Source organism: Nerophis ophidion, linkage group LG05, assembly GCF_033978795.1.
Source record: "Nerophis ophidion isolate RoL-2023_Sa linkage group LG05, RoL_Noph_v1.0, whole genome shotgun sequence".
Classification (NCBI taxonomy): domain Eukaryota; kingdom Metazoa; phylum Chordata; class Actinopteri; order Syngnathiformes; family Syngnathidae; genus Nerophis; species Nerophis ophidion.
Genome location: NC_084615.1, coordinates 34,188,586 through 34,210,222, shown reverse-complemented (window position 1 = coordinate 34,210,222; position 21,637 = coordinate 34,188,586). Strand labels below are relative to the sequence as shown.

At 40.4% G+C, this 21,637-nt stretch overlaps 1 protein-coding gene across 2 annotated transcripts; it reads left to right on the top strand.

Annotated features, from left to right (window-relative positions):
- The first annotated feature begins 1,016 nt into the window (after positions 1–1,016).
- tdh (L-threonine dehydrogenase) lies at positions 1,017–18,412 on the top strand. Of its 2 annotated transcripts, none has more exons than XM_061900636.1 (9): positions 1,017–1,175; positions 8,585–8,780; positions 9,012–9,054; positions 9,137–9,207; positions 13,711–13,860; positions 13,935–14,107; positions 14,182–14,272; positions 14,420–14,689; positions 17,616–18,412. In XM_061900636.1, the coding sequence occupies exons 1-9, from the start codon at positions 1,068–1,070 to the stop codon at positions 17,753–17,755; spliced, it is 1,242 nt and encodes a 413-aa protein (XP_061756620.1). In that variant the 5' UTR covers positions 1,017–1,067; the 3' UTR covers positions 17,756–18,412. The 2 variants fall into 2 exon arrangements, with proteins under 2 accessions (XP_061756620.1, XP_061756621.1); XM_061900637.1 differs by having other exon boundaries at positions 1,024–1,167.
- Positions 18,413–21,637: the final 3,225 nt, after the last annotated feature.

Below are 21,637 nucleotides of genomic sequence, written 5' to 3'. Positions count from 1 at the left end.
ACAGACAACATTCACACTCACATTCACAGGGCCAATTTAGCATACATATATATACAGCGGGCTGCGATGAGCTGGCGATTTGTCCAGGGTGTACCCCGCCTTCCGCCCGATTGTAGCTGAGATATGCGCCAGCGCCCCCCGCGACCCCGAAAGGGAATAAGCGGTAGAAAATGGAGGGATGGATATATACAGTGGGGCAAAAAAGTATTTAGTCAGCCACCAATTGTGCAAGTTCTCCCACTTAAAATGATGACAGAGGTCTGTAATTTTCATCATAGGTAGACTTCAACTGTGAGAGACAGAATGTGAAGGAAAAAAATCCAGGAATTCACATTGTAGGAATTTTAAATAATTTATTTGTAAATTATGGCGGAAAATAAGTATTTGGTCAACCATTCAAAGCTCTCACTGATGGAAGGAGGTTTTGGCTCAAAATCTCACGATACATGGCCCCATTCATTCTTTCCTTAACACAGATCAATCGTCCTGTCCTCTTAGCAGAAAAGCAGCCCCAAAGCATGATGTTTCCACCCCCATTCTTTACAGTAGGTATGGTGTTCTTGGGATGCAACTCAGTATTCTTCTTCCTCCAAACACGACGAGTTGTATTTATACCGAAAAGTTATACATATATATATATATATATATATATATATATATATATATATATATATATATATATATATATATATATATACATACATACATACATACATACATACATATGTATGTATGTATATATATATGTGTATATATATGTATATATGTTTATTTATTTTATATCATTGTTTTCTTAATTCATTCCTTATTTGGTTTCCTTGTGTCTCGTGTTGACCTACTTTAACATCCCCGTGGCCATGTGGTGTAGATTGTAAATGGTAAACAAGTGAAACCCTACTCTTGGCCTCTTCTGCGACACGGAACGCCAGTGGAACGGACATTCATGACGTCAAGCGGGCGTGGCCTGGCCAGACAGCGCCGCACCTCCGCACATCCACCAATCACAGGCCAGACCGGCTCCTCCAGCCTGCAGATGGTAGCTGATATATAGCAGCGCGAAGCAGCTGATGCAACACTGGCTGGAGAAAACGCCGCAACAAGCATCACGTCACAGAGAACCAAACAGGGAAAGTAGTAACGACTGCGCCTCGTTGAGTGGACTCGCCGGTAAGAAGGTCGCTAAATCCTCTCATTTTACTCCAACCTCAACAAATCGCTGTTTAAATTCTTCTACAGGAAGTGTGCATGCTAGCTAGCTTGCGACGCGCGGGCTTTCCCCGCTTTGTTTTTTTTAAGTTTAAATTATTTTGTCTATTCATTTCCCGTCTGTTGACATTTGACTAGTCAAACTAGAGTTGTCCTTCATGGCGGAGAGTGGTTAGAACATTAGGACAATTAGGAGTGGTGACTTTGCTATTCGCATATAGCAGCGCGTACCCTATTATCTCTATATTTATCAGCGACTACACCCACTCCCAAGCGTGATGTGAGGTCTGTGGCGCCGCCTGACTCCGTTGTTACACAACCCTTGCTGTTGGCACAACAAAGCGGACCACATGGCCCGTGAGGAGAGGCTCGGATATCCAAAGGGGTGATGGTGGCGTGTGCCTCGCGAGACCCCGCCCCCCGCCGCCTCCTAACGGTCGTGTGTGCAAACGTCACCCCTTTCATTTGTCAATGTGACTTACTTAAAGAAACGTTTGAGTTGACACGCCCCTCCTAAAAAAGAAAAAAAAAACATTTTCTCTCTGCGGAATAAATGAAATACGCCCTCCCTCGCCGATTGACTGCTCGTCAAGGCACGGTATTAATACACTCGTCCTTTTTGTGGGTAAGGTGGCTGCTAACACTGTGTTTTTCAACCTTTTTTGAGCCAAGGCACGTTTTTTTGCTTTTAAAAGATCCGGAGGCACACCACCAGCAGAAATCCTTAAAAAACAAAACTCAGTTGACAGTAAAAAGTCGTCGCAATTGTTGGATATGACTTTAAAGGCCTACTGAAATTAGATGTTCTTATTTAAACGGGGATAGCAGGTCCATTCTATGTGTCATACTTGATCATTTTGCGATATTGCCATATTTTTGCTGAAAGGATTTAGTAGAGAACATCCACGATAAAGTTTGCAACTTTCGGTGCTAAGAGAAATTCCCTGCCTCTACCGGAAGTCGCAGACGATGACGTCACATGTTTGATGGCTCCTCACATATTCACATTGTTTTTAATGGGAGCCTCCAACAAAAAGAGCTATTCGGACCGAGAAAACAACAATTTTCCCCATTAATTTGAGCGAGGATGAAAGATTCGTGTTTGAGGATATTGATAGCGACGGACTAGAAAAAAAAACGTGATTGCATTGGGACGGATTCCGATGTTTTTAGACACATTTACTAGGTTAATTCTGGGAAATCCCTTATCTTTCTATTGTGTTGCTAGTGTTTTAGTGAGTTTAATATTACCTGATAGTCGGAAGGGTGTTTCCACGGGTGTGTTGACGCGCAGTGTCTCGGGAGTCGACGGCAGCTATGGACGGCACAAGTTCAGCTTTTCTCCGGTAAAAACTGACTTTTTAACCACAATTTTCTCACCGAAATCTGCCGGTTGACATGTGGTCGGGATCCATGTTCTCTTGACCGCGCTGTGATCCATAGGAAAGTTTTACCTCCAGGAATTTTAAACAAGGAATCACCGTGTGTTTGTGTGGCTAAAGGCTAAAGCTTTCCAACTCCATCTTTCTACTGTGACTTCTCCAATATTAATTAAACAAATTACAAAAGATTCAGCAACACAGATGTCCAAAAAACTGTATAATTATGCCGTTAAAGCAGACGACATTTAGCTGTGTGTGTGCGCAGCGCTCATATTTCCTAAAAATCTGTGACGTCTTGCGTACACGTCATCATTACACGACGTTTCCAAGACAAAACTCCCGGGAAATTTAAAATTGTAATTTAGTAAACTAAAAAGGCCGTATTGGCATGTGTTGCAATGTTAATATTTCATCATTGTTGTATAAACTATCAGACTGCGTGGTGGGTAGTAGTGGGTTTCAGTAGGCCTTTAAACCAGGGTTGTCAAACTTGTTTTAGATGGGGAGCCACGTGTAGAAAAATCTACTCCCAAGTGGGCCGGACTGGTAAAATCACGGCACGATAACTTAAAAATAAAGACAACTTTCTTTGTTTTAAAATAGAATAAGCACATTCTGAAAATGTACAAATCAGAATTTTGTCGGGGTTATTTACACTTACATGTTGCGGTTAATTCTACGCTATCTTTTTTTTTTGTCGTTATTTATAGTTTCTGAATAATTTATATGATAATATTGTCTTTATGTTGCAATTGCCGTTTTGGCGTCATATGCTCTGTTATTTGTTTGGACCAGGGGTGTAAAACTCATTTTAGATGGGGGGCCACATGGAGAAAAATCTACTCGCAAGTGGGCCGGACTGGTAAAATCACAGTACGATAACTTAAAAATAAAGACAACTTCAGATTGTTTTTCCTTGTTTAAAAATAGAATAAGCACATTCTGAAAATGTAAAAATCCTAATGTTGTTGGGTTTTTTTTTTTTACACTTACATGTTTGTATTGTATTTTTATTTGTTGTTATTTATACTTTATGAATAAATAATGTGATAATGTTCATCAGTCAACTCTTTGGTGTTAATTTTCAATCCATCAAAATAAAAAAAATATTATCAAAATCTAATTACAGCAACTTATTTATGTACTTTGCTCATTTTCCACGACTTGTGCACTAACATCATGTGGTTTATTTTGTACATATGTAGCATCATCTACAAAGGTACAAATAATTGCTATTGCGACATCCAGTGGACACATTTAGAACAGCAGTTTCTATCATTCAAAAATGTCGACCAATTGTTATACTCATCCTGCGGGCCGGGTAAAACTGTTCGCGGGCCTTATCCGGCCCACGGGCCGTACGTTTGATACCCCTGCTTTAAACCATAACCAAGCATGCATCAATATAGCTCTTGACTCAAAGTAGGTGTACTGTCACCACCTGTCACATCACACCCTGACTTATTTGGACTTTTTTGCTGTTTTCCTGTGTGTAGTGTTTTAGTTCTTGTCTTGCGCTCCTATTTTGGTGGCTTTTAAAAATATAATGTGCTTATAAATACGCTTACAGGGCAGCACGGTGTGACAGGGGTTAGTACATGTGCCTCACAATACGAAGGTCCTGAGTTGTCCTGGGATCTTTCTGTATGGAGTTTGCATGTTCTCCCGTGACTGCGTGGGTTCCCTCCGGGTACTCTGGCTTCCTCCCATTTCCAAAGACATGCACCTGGGGATAGGTTGATTGGCAACACTCAATTGGCCCTAGTGTGTGAATGTTGTCTGTCTATCTGTGTTGGCCCTGCGATGAGGTGGCGACTTGTACAGGGGGTACGCCGCCTTCCGCCCAATTGTAGCTGAGATAGGCACCAGCGCCCCCCGCGACCCCAAAGGGAATAAGCGGTAGGAAATGGATGGATGAATAGGTTTTACTTATGCCAACAAAACACGGGCTCAAAACAGCCAGGTATGCCAATGAAGTTTATGTAGTGCGGCTGGAAGTGTGGCAGTGCCGGCAACGGGAGGGTTCCTGGTTCAGTTTCCCCAGCTTCTACCAACCTTTTACCATGAATTGATTAACGTGGACCCCGACTTAAACAAGTCGAAAAATGTATTCGGGTGTTAGCATTTAGTGGTTAATTGTATGGAAAATGTATTGTACTGCACAATCTATTAATAAAAGTTTCAATCAATCAAAAACCTAGTCACAACCGTTGTGTCCTTGAGCAACCTCCAATTACAAACCTTGATGCCGAGTACAAAGCAGGGAAGTAATGGGTCCCATTTTTTTATAGTCTTTGGTATGACTCGGCCTGGGTTTGAACTTCCGACCTACCCCTCTCAGGGCGGACACTCGAACCACAAGGCCACTGAGCATCACCCGGAGACATTTGTTTTGGTCTCTTTTGTCAGAGTTACACATTTTCAGAAAACGCCTTACCATGTTAAAGAAAAAATGACCACTTCAGAGGACGCTGGCTATTTAGGAGGACATGTAAACTTGAAGCCTGCTACCTTGTGTTATAATTACTTATTAGTATGGCTGGGCAATATATCGATATACGCGATATATCGCGGGTTTGTCTATGTGCGATATAGAAAATGACTATATCGTAATATTCGAGTATACGTTCTCTTGCAGTTGTTTTTAGCTGCGAGCATTACACTACAGGCTCTTCCCACTCCTTGTGTCTCCTCACAGAGTGTAAGCACAGGTTCTTACACACGTCACATACGTAAACGCCCTCAATCAGCTGAGAGGAAGCAGCATGGCTAACGTTAGCCGTGAGGCTAGTTGAGTGTTGCGAAGGTGCGAATCTAGGAACAAATAAAGGAAGAATTAATTCCCAAGAAAAACAGCACGGGCTCCATTGTATGGCGGTGGTTCGGCTTCAAGCGGGCATATGTCGAATAGACAACTTTAATTTGTCAAGTGTGGGGCACAAGCGTTGCTACCAAAAATAGCATTACTGCTCATTTGTAGCATCATTTGAAAAGTCACCTGCTAATAACTTTAATAAATACAGTTTTGGTAAATTGACTTAGTTGTGATTTCCTTCTCTGCATGAAAGTTTCAAATGATCATATATCAATGCAGTATGAACAAACATGTTTTAATGTAGACACATAGATTCATCATACTGCCGTGATTATATGTATCAAGTGTTCATTCAAGGCTAAGGCAAAATACCGAGATATATATCGTATATCGCAATATTAAAAAAAGGCCATATTGCCTAGCCGTACTTAATAGTAACTATCAACATCCACGTATTTTCTCTTTACATTGTGCTTTATTGGAGGGTCCCCACATCTGCGGTCCCTTCCAAGGTTTCTCATTGTCCCATTGAGTTGAGTTTTTCCTTGCCCTGATGTGGGATCTGAGCCGACGGTGTCGTTGTGGCTTGCGCAGCCCTTTGACACACTCGTTATTTAGGGTAATATATAAGTAAACCTTGATTGACTTATTCGGGTGTTAGCATTCAGTGTTTAATTGTACGGAATATGTACTGTATTGTGCAATCTACCAATAAAAGTTTCAATCAATGAAAAACCTAGTCACGTCCGTTGTGTCCTTGAGCAAGACACTTCACGTCTTGCTTGGCAGCTCCCGCCATCAGTGGGTGAATGTGGAAATCGTGTCAAAACGCTTTGAGGCACCTTTTGTAGGTAGAAAAGCGCTATATAAGTATAACCCATTTACCATTTCAAGCCTTCAGGCGTGGTCAAAGTCTGGCATGTGGGACTATTTTTGCTGGCAGTGAGTAAGTTTTTTTAAACAAAGAAAAAGTGAATCTCCTATTCTATTAAGACATCCATCCATCCATCCATCCATTTTCTACCGCATATTCCCTATGGGTTCGCGGGGGGGCTGCTAGAGCCTATCTCAGCTACAATTGGGCGGAAGGCGGGATACACACTAGACAAGTCGCCACCTCATCACATTCACACGCCGGGGCCAATTTAGTATTGCTAATCAACCTGAGGGGAATCAAGGTTTACTTCTATAGCCCTAAATCAAGAGTGTCTCAAAGGGCTGCACAAGCCACAACGACACCCTCGGCTCAGATCCCACATTAAGGCAAGGAAAAACTCAACCCAATGGGACAATGAGAAACCTTGGAGGGAACCGTAGATGTGGGGACCCCCCCAATAAAGCACAATGAAAAGAGAAAATATGTGAATGTTGATAGTTACTAACAAGGGGCGGTATAGCTCGGTTGGTAGAGCGGCCGTGCCAGCAACTTGAGGGTTGCAGGTTCGATTCCCGCTTCTGCCATCCTAGTCACTGCCGTTGTGTCCTTGGGCAAGACACTTTACCCACCTGCTCCCAGTGCCACCCACACTGGTTTAAATGTAAAAATTAGATATTGGGTTTCACAATGTAAAGTGCTTTGGGTCACTAGAGAAAAAGCGCTATATAAATATTATTCACTCACTCACTTCACTTAAGTAATTATAACACAAGGTAGCAGGCTTCAAATTTAAATGTCCTCCTTAATAGCCAGCGTCCTCTGAAGTGGCCATTTTTTCTTTAACAAAGGAAGGCGTTTTCTGAAAATGTGTAACCCTGACAAAACAGACCAAAACAAATATCCCCGAGTGATGCTAAGTGGCCTTGTGGTTAGAGTGTCCGCCCTGAGATCGGTAGGTCGTGAGTTCAAACCCCGGCAGAGTTATACCAAAGACTATGAAAAATGGACCCATTACTTCCCTGCTTTGTACTCGGCATCAAGGTTTGGAATTGAGGGTTAAATCACCAAAATGATTACCTAGCGTGGCCACCGCTGCTGCTCACTGCTCCCCTCACCTCCCAAAAGGTGGAACAAGGAGATGAGTAAAATGCAGAGGCTAATTTCAGCACACCGTGTGTGTGTGTGCGTGTGACAATCATTGGTACTTTAACTTTAATACTCGGTAAATACGAGGAAACGGTTTATAAGGTGCTTATGATGTGTTTAAAAAATGTGTATATTATGTGTAATGTTATGTTTACGTTTAATAGTGCGTACGTGTCTACACTGCTTCTTTGTCATTCTGTGCCTGTGTCATATTTACATGGACAAGGATTGCACTCTTGAGGCCAGGAAATATGCAGAAATAGGGAAATCAAGACGGGGGTTTTACTTATGTCAACAAAACACTGACTAAAACCAGCCCAGTGTGTCAATAAAGTTTATTTCATGCCTTCAGGTGTGTTCAAAGTGTGGCCGGTGGGGCTTTTTTTTGCTGGCAGCACAATGCAGTGTTTAAGTTTTAAACAAATAATGAACAAATCCCCCTATTCTATTAAAACATTAGAGGAATAAAGCACATCGAAAAGAGAAAATACTTGAATGTTGATAGTTACGTTAAGTAATTATAAGCCCTGTGATGAGGTGGTGACTTGTCCTGGGTGTACCCCGCCCGAATGAAGCTGAGATAGGCCCCAGCACCCCCTGTGCTGGTTACTTGACAAGCGGTTGAAAATGGATGGAATGGAACACAAAGTAGCAGGCTTCCAATTTACATGTCCTCCTAAATAGGCAGTGTCCTCTGAAGTGAGCATTTATTTGACTATAATGTGCAATAATGTTGGACTGTGCAATATATCCTAAATGGCCTCTTGATAAGTGCAATAATACTGGACTGTGAAACAGAATAATGTGCAATAACCTGTACCTCTGACAGATACATATGTATATATAAATATTTTCTTTTTTATCTTTTTTTCTATTTATATTACTGTACTATATATTCTGTATGCACCATAGGTGCTCCAATTTCGTTGAACCTGTTCACTGTAATAATGACAATAAAAACTCTATTCTATTCCATTCTACTTTAACATAACAAGGCGTTTTCTGAAAATGTGTAACTCTGACAAAACAGACCAAAACAAATGTCCCAGGATGATATTACCTTTTTAAATGCAAAATGACTTGAATAGCTTTAAAGAAAAGTGCCCCCCACCACAGTTGGAACTACTCATCTCACAAGTAATTTTGGCTTTTTTCTAGGTACCAATCATGCCCGTCATCAGAACCCTCGGCAAGGTAGCCAAGCAGGCCGTGCTCAGTAGCACAACGTGCAGCTGCCAGCCCTTGGCGGTGGCAGTGCGCAACATCAGCTTCTCGCCTCGCCAGGTGACGTCCGACGCCAGCTTCCATTCTGTGTCCTTCTCTGAGACAGACCATCCCAAGGTGCTCATCACAGGTGAGTCTTGCCGATTTTCTTTCCGTCATTTTAAAAAGGAGGTCAATGGGACTCTTTTTTTTTTTTTTACAAAATGTGCTGGGACCGCTAACAAGGTTGACAACACAGCCTAAGTAAGATGCCAGTAGGGGGGGGAAATACCTTGACCTTTCCCTTCCCAAAGTGTCCTCCTTGGTTACTTGAAGTTCCATGGAAACGTGCAGCATTATCATTGTGTTCTGTCAATTGCAGGTGGCCTTGGACAGCTTGGCGTGGGGCTGGCCAAATTGTTACGGTAAGAACCCACTTTCTTGTCCTTATTTGGCATAGTTAAATGCCAGTAAAAAATTGTGTCAAAACCACATGTTGCTTCACAGGAAACGATTTGGAAAGAACAGCGTCATTCTGTCTGATATCAGGAAGCCGTCGAGCAACGTATTCCACAGTGGTGCGTATAAGTGCATCTCACTCCCCTATCTGCTTAAACGCTATTGATGCGTCACCATGACCGTAACATACAGCATCAGCTTTGTTAATAGATTACTAGGTTAATGGGTCACTGATATATAATGTAATGACCAATAAGAACAACAAAATGGAACGGAAATAATCCAGGTGCACTTTTTTGTGTTCAGGTCCAAATGTGCAACCAGTGATAATATACCTAAAGGGGAACTGCACTTATTTTTGAAATTTTCCAGTCTTTCACAATTATGTGTGGTAACCACGTATACGGTTTTCTTTTTTATGCGTTCTATACTTGTTAAGAAACGTAAATAAAAATCAGCTAACAACAACAACACTACCAATCATGACAACAAAATAATAAAACAATCATTTACTTTGCAAAATCTGCTGTCACTACAATGCCGCCTAATGGATGTTCAAATCTTTCCGTTTAGATGAAAAATGTATCATAATCCTTAACGGCTTTATTTTTTATGCGTTCTATACTTGTTAAGAAAGATGAATGAAAGTCAGCTAACAACAACACTACCAATCATGACAACAAACATAATAAAACAATCATTTACTGTATAATGTCTGCTGTCACTAGAATGCCGACTGGTGGGATGTATAAATCTTGCCGTTTAGATGAAGAATTAATCATAATCCTTGCGAAGGGTTAACATTTTTATTTTGTATGCGTTCTATACTTAAGAAACAAATGGAAGTCAGCTAACAACAACACTACCAATCATGACAACAAACATAATAAAACAATAATTTACTGTATGTCTGCTGTCTCGTATTCCGACTGATGGTATGTTCAAATCTTGCCGTTTAGATGAAGAATTAATCATAATCCTTCCGAAGAGTTAGAATGCCGGTGCCATAAGCTTGCGTCTTTTGTGTTTTTCTCGCCATCTTTGGGTCTAAGTTGAATTTCACAGCAGACCAACTTTTCTGTTTATGTGCACAACATTTATCTATCCAGGTAGGAGGCATGATTTATGATCTACAATTAACTTTCACCAGCTAATAGACGATCATGAGCGGCAGTTCATAATCGTGTCAACACTGCAGCTGCACAACCTAGTTAGATCACAGGGTGGCTAGAAATAGTTTGTCTGCGTAAACGCTTATAATAAAAATTTTGCTAATACTTTGTTGATATTCAGGTCCCCAGATGTGAATAAAGAAGTGATGGCACTTTTTGGGTGCATTTTTAAAATGATTTGGAGGTCAAAAGGTTTACTCCCATTAGCACAACTGTTATCCACCTAAAACTAACCGATTATTACATATTAGAATTCAGAAAAAAAAACATGTTTTTGTCTTTCATAAACAGTGTTGGTCATCTTACCTTAAAAAAGTAATCTGTTATAGTTACAAATTACTTCTTTCAAAAAAAAAATTGTTAATTACTGATATTTCATTGTAAGAGTAACTCGTTACTCAGCAAAGTAACTGAAGTTATTTTTCATAATTTTTTCCAACGCTTTTACGTTTGACAAAAAATTTACTGTCGAAGATATTTATATTGACTGATTGAAGAATAAAAACACTATATACAATATTTCGGAACATTTGGCATTCTTAATAACTCAGTAGATTGCAGTGTTCCATATGTTATGTATAGCAATAAAAATGTATTTTAAAAAATCCAGAAAGTAACGTTATTAATTATTGAATTTAGGTAAGAAGACACTAAAGAGCACTTAGCCTTTGTGTAATTCAATAAAAAAACTACAAGTAAAATAAATAATATAAAGTATCATTTATCCACATTTGATCATTCATCACAACATTTATCCTAACTTGATGGTCAATCAATCAATCAATCAATGTTTACTTATATAGCCCTAAATCACTAGTGTCTCAAAGGGCTGCACAAACCACCACGACATCCTCGGTAGGCCCACATAAGGGCAAGGAAAACTCACACCCAGTGGGACATCGGTGACAATAATGACCCAGTTCTTAAAATTAAATTTCAACCTTAAGTAGGACTTTACACACTATAGTCATTTATCCACATTTGATCATTCATCACAACATTTATCCTAACTTGATGGTCTAATTCTTAAAATTAAATTTCAACCTTAAGTAGGACTTTACACACACAGTCAATATTTACAAAATTGAAAACTATTAGTCCTATGAATAATACAAAAGCATTCTTCTCAGACTAGTTTACCAAAGGTGATCATCAAGTCAGCTGCATCATGTCTCAGTTTATGTATTGTCCACTTAATTACATAATTATATGGTTTCTTTATGCTATGCCTCTGGCTAAGCAGGCATGTATGTGTGTTGTGAAAGGGAGTTACGATGCATGCCTTCATTATAATTTGTTTGAGTGTGGTAGAAGCAGCAAATGCACATAGCTCGCTTACAGTCTGTAGATTTCACAATATCTTGACCGCTGATGGAGTCAAAAATAAAAGGTGCCCTCTTTTCTGTACTGTTCACATCCACACATTTTTGTTTTGGCCCTGCTGGGGAATTTCAACTTCCTAAACAAGGATGGAAAAGTATCTGATTGGCTCTACATTGTTGCTAACCCCAGTCCCCACCCTCTTTCATTAAAAAAAACTGTGGTTTCGATATACTCCCAAGTTGTCCCACCCATCGACAAAGTAAAATTAAATATGATTGGACTTAGTGTATGTCAACATTTTCGTTGACGCTGGTTTACTGAGGGCAGGGGGGTTTGTGTGCCTCCGGGCTCACAGAACCTGACAGCGATGAAGGAAGCTGATACTAGTGTATCGTGTCCTTTTTTCAGCGTATGTATCCGCTACGGCCAATAATTTTATAATCCCCACCCTTGCTATATGCATGCAGAAAATGTGCGCTGAAACCAGACACTTTGTGCTTCATTCAATCAAACAGTAGTAACGGGCCACTTCACATTCTAAGTAACGGCAACAGTGTTGCAAAGAGGGCAAAAGCAATTCATTACATTTCTCCTTATTGAAAAAAATAACACTGGTAGTATTAGTTTGAATTCCCCCAAAAAGTGCAGTTTCCCTTTAATTGGAGTGCTCACAAAAAATAGATTTGCATCCGAATTGTGATTCTTACAAAGTCGATTCCAAATGTATGAATAATTTTCTAAAATCTGTTTCAAGAGACGTTTATTGGCCACTTTCCTGCTTTGTCGCTGTGTGTACATGTCATACTTTAGCAATCAAACGGTGGTTTTGTAATATGCAGGCATGTGAAATGGCCACAAAAAACATACATTTTTGCGTCAAAGCATCACTTCTACATTTTTTAAATTAAACAACAATAAAAATACGATGCAAACACTTTTTGTTGAATTCTCTCCTCAACCGCAGTTACTTGCAGGTCACTTTGCTGGTAATCATATTTACATGATTACAGTTCAAACACTGTCAGTTCCAAAGCAGTTGTTGTTCTAGATTATTTATTAGTAGCCAGCAAGAAGGTATATTTTTATAGCGACTGATTGTAGACAGAAGTCACAACACCAGAAGTCAATCACCTGACTGCAGAATAGAGTTGCCAAATGGGAAATGTTTTCTGAGTTCTTTGCATTCATGTTAAATCCTTTTACATTACATTTTTAATAATTATAACGTTAGTAAATTATCTACTAAATTACATGGGACTTGCAAGGCCAGCCAAAAGAGGTTGGTATAGATCGGAAAAGATCTAAAAGTAAAATATAGTGTAGAAAGGCACCCGATTGGAGGAAATGTAGTCTTGACTTTCAAAATTTTATTTTGGGGTTTGCGTCCGCACTCACTGCTGATAGAAATATAAAAATTTTTCTCAAAGGGTGCTCGCATCCCTTAATCCTGTAACCTGTTTTGAAAATGTTTTTATCATAATTGCTAAAACAATACACATCGAGAATCCTGTCGAATTGATTCCAAAATCGTATTGTCACTGCAAGAATCAGTTTGAATCGTGAGGTGCCCAAAGATTACCACCTCTAATATTTAATGTTTTAAATGATAATAATTTCAAAATAAGCATATTTACAATCAAAATATTTGTAATCTTTTTGTATACTAATTATAACATATTATTATACAAAAAATGTATACACATTTTGGAAAATGCTGTATTATTTTTATATAAAACATAAATTCAATATTTCATTGTAGCAGTCATTATACTTTATAATTTATTTTGTCAAATATTACATACTACTTTTCTACTTATTTTATTAACATTTGTGTTTATGTGTTTTGCGGCTTCCTTCCATAGACATACACCTGGGGATAGGTTGATTGGCTACACTAAATTGTCCCTAGTGTGTGAATGTGAGTGTGAAAGTTGTCTATCTGTGATGAGGTGGCGACTTGTCGAGGGTGTACGCCGCCTTCCACCCGAGTACAGCGTGGATAGGCTCCAGTGACCCCGAGAGGGACAAGCAGTAGAAAATGGATGAATAGTTACTTCGCGATTTAAGACAAAATGCTGACAAAACAGCATTAACGAATAAAAATGTGTTCTGTCCTGTCTCCATCAGGCCCGTTTATCTACTCTGACATTCTGGACTACAAGAACCTGCGTGAAATCGTGGTGAACAACCGCATCACCTGGCTGGTCCACTACAGCGCGCTCCTCAGTGCCGTCGGCGAGGCCAATGTGGCCCTAGCGAGATCCGTCAACATCACCGGTGAGTGGAATCCCGCCTAATCACGTACTGCGAAATGTTTCCCCTGACGTCTCTAGACCTCTTCTGGTCGCTAGGGCTTCACAACATCCTGGACATCGCCGCCGAGCACGGCCTTCGGCTCTTTGTCCCTAGCACCATCGGCGCCTTTGGGCCCACTTCTCCTCGTGACCCCGCGCCTGACCTTTGCGTCCAGAGGCCACGCACCATCTATGGCGTCTCCAAAGTCCATGCTGAGCTCATGGGGGAGGTAGGTCTCCATTTTGCTGCATTTGTCTCAATGCTGTCTTTGTCTTGAAATGAAAACTAATAGTTTTTACACAGTACTACCACCACCGCTACGGCCTCGACTTCCGCTGTCTTCGCTACCCAGGAATCATCTCAGCTGACTCCATGCCTGGTGGCGGTACAACAGGTCAGCGATTAACAGAGATATCAGTTTTAATAGATGTCTATTCTCGGACCCTTCCTGTCTTACGCTTCTTATGTAACCACTTTTATTTTTAGGCTTGCACACTCCATTTCTTTAAAACATTTGCCCTTTCGAACCGTTTTTCCCCAGACTACGCTGTCCAGATTTTCCACGATGCCATCAAGACGGGGAAGTTTGAATGCTTCCTAAGGCCCGACACGCGTCTGCCCATGATGTACATAGACGACTGCTTGCGTGCTACGCTGGAAGTGATGGAGGCACCAGTCGACACCCTGAGCATGAGGACGTACAACATCAATGCCATGAGCTTCTCACCCGAGGAGTTGGTGCAGGAGCTACGCAAGCACGTACCCGAGCTGGAGGTCACGTACAACGTGGACCCCGTCCGTCAAGCCATTGGTAAATTACCGCTGCGTATCTTAACATTTTGTCCATTAATGGTAATTGGTAAATGGGTTGTACTTGTATAGCGCTTTTCTACCCTTTTTAAGGAACTCAAAGCACTTTGACGCTATTTCCACATTCACCCATTCCCACACACATTCACACACTGATTGGGGAAGCTGCCATGCAAGGCGCTAACCAGGCCCCATCAGGAGCAAGGGTGAAGTGTCTTGTTGAAGGACACAACGGACGTGACTAGGATGGTAGAAGGTGGGGATTGAACCAGGAACCCTCAGGTTGCTAAGTTAATAGAATGACTATCTGGTTGAAAACTCACTTGTAGTACACTCCAGTCCTCTAGATGGCAGTAATGCTATTTTGAACTAGTTGCTATCACCTAGCCAATTAATCAAATTTTATAATGATTTTTTTTAAATGACCGTATCCACGCACAAATTCGGTGTTATTTATCACATGGCTTGTACTCCACTCTTAAGTTTTAGGTTTTGTGAAAATACGTAGAGTGGTATTTTCCTTCTTCCGCTCACAAATATCGATTGGCTAGGCAAATGAAACTTGTGAATACCTATTTCGCTAAAATTTACATTTTCGCAGCTCATTAAATTCTAGTAGAAAATACTAAAAATTAAGGAAATTATAAAAAGGACCTCTCACAATGTTAAAAATAGTTCCCGTAAAGTATTATGGACCAACTACTCGTTAGCTAAATTATCTATTTATTTATTCACACAATATAAACAATACAAAAGGTAACATTGTAAAAAAAAAAAACAGAGATGAGTAATAAGAAATAAGTGCAGGTGAGAAAAGAAACCCAAAAAGGCTTATGCAAGGTTCTCACCTAAAGCAGTAAATTAACAAACAAAATTAAACGATATTATACAAAACAAAAAATAGGATAACAAGTAGTCTACCTTGTGTGGATTGAGTCTAGGTGTGGGTGAATTACATAAAAACATTAAAACAGCTTTCTAAAAAAAATCCTAATTTGGAGTAAAACCAAAACATCATCATAGATTTAAAATTTTGGAAAAAAATCAGTAAATCATAAAAATAGTAGCAATACATATTCTTAAACTGCAGCTTTGTGTTAATACAAACTTGTTGTGTTTGTTGTAGCTCATGATGTAGCTCATGATGCAAAAAGTGTCGTGGAAATCGTTTTTATGTAGAAAATCCTGAAGTTTTCCTAAAAACGATAAATGCTGTTTGTTAGTTGGCAAGAACTACATTAAAAAAAAAATTTTTTTAATTCTGTAATCAGTATCAACTTCGCAAATTTTTGTCTCGACTCGACAAGAGTCAGACTAATTTAAAAATGCGTTTTTATTTGAATCCAAACTATTGACATGTTGTCCTCTGCACATGCCGCATCCCTTTTTATAAAGTACCGTATAAGTTGTTTTAATCATTCATTTTTAATGTAATCTTGCGAATTTAAAAATGGCAATGAAAACAGAGCAGTCGGTGGAAGAAGCTAACTTGTGCTCAGGAAAGAGTGCAGTCTAGTCTGTGTGAGCATGCGGTCTGGCAGGGCCATGAGCTAGCTACGTCTTCTACCGAAGTGACGATGCTGAAAAAATGCCAGCAAAGTGCAGTTTGAATAACATATGGCTTTTTAAGGACATATACAAATTGTGTCTTAGAAAAAACAAAGGTAAACACTAACTGCAATAAAACATTTGACATATTGAATATGCTCCCTTCTGTCTTTAATCTTTATTTGGTTAATGGCACAATGCACATTATTAGACATAAACATTTAAATGTTCACTTACACAGAGAAAATAAGCAGAACACTTAAGCCACGATTGCTAGCATCACAATACCCACAACGCTATGAAGAACGCCTGCAACAAAGCCAATTTTAGACATTTTATACATAAGTCCTCAAAACCGAGATTCAGTAGGCCCTAAAATGTGTGAATTCATACTAATCATTCAAGTCATGAGGAAACAAGCCATTTTTCACTGCCATTTTTCACAGATTAAACTGGGATAGACTCTTATTTTTCCCACAATGGGACTTGTCCAGTGTGTACCATGCCTTCCGCCCGATTGTAGCTGAGATAGGCGCCAGCGCCCCCCGCGACCCCGAAAGGGAATAAGCGGTAGAAAATGGATGGATGGATGGGAAAATTATGTGGTTGCAGTGCAGTTGAAAAAAAATCCACAAAAAATAAGGTTGAAAACAAAAGGGAAACATTAAAGAACACAAAGGGCATAAAGTAAATGAGCACAGAACTGATGCAACCAGCTGCCACTTCATACAACGAAAAACCACTAATACGCATTAAATAATAAATGTAACTGTGGCGATAGCAAGTGTGCTTAGGTCTGTGCTTTTGGGTTTGCTATGCACTCTTAAATAATCATATAAAGAACAAGAATGTGTCCCTATTAATTAGCATTAGTGTTACGATAATTAGTTTTTGGTAGTCTCAATGAGATAAAATTATTCTAAATACAGTAAAAGGTTTTGGAGAAGTCATTGATGAAATAAAATGTAGGAATGCTGTAAAAAAAAAAAAATTGACACTTACACCTTTTATCCAAAACCCACCTACTATGTGTTCTTCCTCGACCCTCCCTGGACCTCTATACTTTATTGTTGAAATAGTTTTTAACAGGGTTTTTAATATAATTTTATGTATATTTACATTAAAAGAATGTTTCTGTAAAAATCATAATTTGTAACCGCACCAAAAACCTTTCTAGAATGCAAAATTGTGTTAAATATCTCGATCAATCCTGTATACAGTATGTTGGAATTGTGTAAAATTTACAGAAAATGTTCGCTTAGTTATGTCTTTATCCGAGCTAACATAGAAAATGCAAAGAAGCAGAATATATCCGGTAGTGGGAAATATCACTAACCCACAGACAAACTTAAACTAATGTTAATGTTTCTCCTCTTTAGCCGACTCTTGGCCGATGAACTTCGATGACTTCAACGCCAGGAGGGACTGGACCTGGAAGCACGACTACGACCTGCCTGAGCTCGTCCAGACGATCCTCAACTACTTGAGCGCCGAAACGCGCATGGCACGCGCTAACTAGGGTGGCGACAATGGTGGCTCCTTGTTGTACATAATGTAAAGACTGACCAAAGAGGATGGAGAAACATGGCATGTACATAGTCGTTTTTTCTCTCTGTAAATGCAAAGGGCTCGCCTGGCCGCCCAGCCTGCTGAATGTTGAGGGGCGAGACATCCTCCCCCTCCACGCACCCCAGTTTACAGTCCTGAAGACAATGCGTTTTTTAGGTGGAGGGCTGGTTTTGAAACCAGTTTGGCGCCTTTCATGCAAGTCAGTTTTTGCTGTATCACCAAGTATTGCCTCACTTCAAGTGTTCAAAGGCTAGAAAACAAAGTTTGTACTTCTATTTACACGCATAAAGCGCGTACCCTTTGATGTACTTTAGTTAGGTTTCTATCCTAATTACTGACAAGTAAACACGTGTTGTGTGGGGGGGATTTCTGACACAGGACATTCGTAACAAGATTCTTCTGTTTATTCCATGTAACGTTATTTATTCTTTCTATTGGTGTCTAGTAATTGCTTTTTCTCAGCGCCTATTTTTCTAGTTATTTTTGGTTCATCAACACTGTGATTACAAGGATAATATTATTAAAGTGTTGGGTTAGAAAGGTAAATATATCCTGTTCTTTCGATAAGACCATTTGTGTTGACAATAAACCACTTTGTTTCCACATATTTGGAGACTTCTGTTTTTGTTGCACCCATTCATGGCCATATTTTCATTGTCTCCTAGGCCTGGGCTATGCTTTGATATATCCGAGTTTTCTATTTTAGACTATATAAAATACAAAGTGTATTATATGCTTCACTCGCTCCGGCTTTTTTTTACCCAGGAGCTTCCGTAGCTTGCGCCGTCCTTCTTACTTCCTTAGCGGGACACCTAGCAAAACATGGCTCCCGCTAACAAGAGCAAGACGTCTGTTCCAAAGAAAGGAACAGTATTATCAAGTACTTTGGTTAGGCCTGGGATATGTATCGATTCAGAGTTTTCTATTTTAGACTATTTAAAAAAAAATTCTGTGAACGACTCTCACTGTTGTGAGGGTTCCAGGGACCACCAAGGAAGGACATGGCTTTGAGCAGTTTTGACTTTCTTTTTTATCCAATAAGAAAAGTCTTTTTCGGGTTGCTTTTCAGTCGCCCGCGTCGTCTGCCTCTCACTCTCTTCCGGGTTGCATGCGCTTCGTCTCGTTCCGTCGTTGTCTCTCCGCCTCACAATGAGCTTCACGGCTGCCGCCCTTTTAAACAGTGTGAGAGGATTCATTAATCGTATACAGGTGCGCGATCCACGCAACTGATCTCGATTGTGGCCTCGCTCCCGCACGCCCCGCCGCTCGCTCGCCATCCCTGCCTCCTCGCCGCCATCTTGGGCCGGGCTCCGGCATTCCCTGCCTCTATGTCAGACTGTCTGCTACGCGTCTCCACAAATATAAAATGTATTATTTTTCGCTTGGGCATTTTTTTTTACCCCAGGAACTTCCGTAGCTTGTGCCGTCCACCTTACTTCCTTAGCGGGACACCTAGCAAAACATGACTCCCGCTAACAAGAGCAAGATGTCTGTTCCAAAGAAAGGAAAAGTGTTTTCAAGTACTTTGGTTAGGCGTGGGATATGTATCGATTAATTCGAGTTTTCTATTTCAGACTATTTAAAAAAAAATACTGTGAACGACTCTCACTGTCGTGAGGGTTCCAGGGACCACCAAGGAAGGACATGGCTTTGAGCAGTTTTGACTTTCTTTATTTTCCAATAAGAAAAGTCTTTTTCGGGTTGCTTTTCAGTCGCACGCGTCGTCTGCCTCTGGCTCTTTTTTGGGTTGCATGCACTTCGTCTCGTAGGCGTGAGATATGTATCGATTCATCCAAGTTTTCTATTTCAGACTATTTAAAAAAAAATTAAAAAAAATTTATTACTTACTTAGCTTGCGCCGTCCACCTTGGACACCTAGCAAAACATGGCTACCGCTAACAAGAGCGAGACGTTTGTTCCATATAAAGGAAAAGTGTTTTCAAGTACTTGAGTTTTGGGGTAACAGGCGTTGAACTAATGACTGCAAATGACAAAAGTGTTTAAAAAGGCAACGTCACAACAAACACATTCCTACATCTGAAACTGAAGCCTCCAGCCAAGTGCGGGAAATGCCACTACTTTACAAGGCGAACAAGACTGCGACAACAAACTCCCTCTAAAAAGCAGCTTATTGCGGTGGTATTATTTACATAAGGTATGTCAGAATCAGAAATACTTTATTAATCCCTGAGGGGAAATTAAGATTTTCAGCACAATCCCATTCAAGAGCAGACAAACATTACAGGGAGACAGAACAGGATCGTTGACGGGTCTGCCAAATTCTGGCGCCCCTTACAAAAAAGGTGAGAAACAGGGCGAGGGGGTGTGAGGAAAAAAAATTCAGTCTAAGCCTGGGCCCGTGTAGAGGGGTTCCAGACTGAGGCCAAGGGGAAAACAAACTCATAGCCATAGCACACATAAATGTGTGTAAGAGGGAAACATCAAAGAACACAAAGGCCATTAAAGAGTAGAGCTGATGCAACCAGCCACTACTACACACAATCACAAAAGTGAAACCAAAAACATATACACTGTGGCGGCCTTTGCGCTGTTCCACGCCGTCGTCTGCTGAGGTGGCGAGCGCAAGGCCAGAAACAGGAGCAGACCCAACAAAGCAACCAAGAGAGCCGACTTCACTATCGGCCAGTGTCCAGTCCACATGGATGAGCAAGGATGCGTCCAAGGAGGCCGAGGTGTCCGATACCTGCTCATTCAGCCAAGACACTGTGAAGGTGGTCCACTTCAGTGCCAGCTCCGCAGTCTTGTATGATGAACAGTGTTCTGATGGACCGTAATACTCTACTTTTGATGTGATTTTATGTTAACAGGACAGCGTCAGAAGCACAGCAAGCTCAATGCAGAAACTATCCTTTTACTCATTAAAGCAACAACCAGAACTACATAGATAGTGAAGTTGATATCATATAGAAATACACACTTGAGGGAACAAGCCAATGAATGAAGCGACAAGCTTTAGCTTGCAATTGCTTGGATTCAAAATGACGTCACGTCCAGCTCATATTAAAAATACGTGATGGTCAAGCCAGCGTCTGTTCCCAATGGGTACTAGGCGCCATTTAGCCTTTCTCGAAGAAAAATGCCCTATGTTTGCGTTGTTTTTGGCTGTACGAACCGTTCAAATCGCCAAAAGGATGAACGTTTCTACAGAGTTCCTTGAGAGGTAATCAAGACTTGAGGAAGAGTGCAAGATTTTGTGGGAAAAAAAAGACAACAAAAGTAGCATGCACTGTAGTCCAGGGGTCGGCAACCTTTACCACTCAAAGAGCCATTTTTACCCGTTTCACAAAATAAAGAAAACTATGGGAGCCACAAGACTTTTGAAATTTAAAATGAAATAACATAGCATACAAAGTTTTTTTTTGCTTCGTGCTATGTATTAACCAGGGGTCTCAGACACACAACCCACACCTTAATATGAACATCTAATGTTAGTATGAGTTTTATTTGAAAGTCGCTTGACAATATCACATTTGCCAACCTTCTCAATTTTTCCGGGAGACCACCAAGTTTCAGAGCAACCTTTCTCTCGGTTGTCTGCTGGTACTTTTCACCCCTAACAACAATAATTAGGGCGTGCTATGATGACAATGCTTTTAGTGCCATCCACAACCGTAACAAACAGCTCACTAGACCATTCGCATGTTGAATGGGGGTTCTGCAGACACGCACAAGCGACTGCAAGGCATACTTGGTCAACAGTCATACAGGTTACACTGAGGGTTGTGATATAAAGAACTTTAACACTCTCACTAATATGCGCCACACTATCAACCCACACCAAACAATAATGACAAACACATTTTGGGAGAAA

Coding starts and splice junctions, on each gene's coding strand:
- tdh (XM_061900636.1), top strand. CDS start 1,068: ATGCAACACTGGCTGGAGAAAACGCCGCAACAAGCATCACGTCACAGA. Junction 1,176..8,584: donor GTGGACTCGCCGGTAAGAAG/GTCGCTAAATCC, acceptor GCTTTTTTCTAG/GTACCAATCATGCCCGTCAT. Junction 13,861..13,934: donor GAGATCCGTCAACATCACCG/GTGAGTGGAATC, acceptor TCTGGTCGCTAG/GGCTTCACAACATCCTGGAC.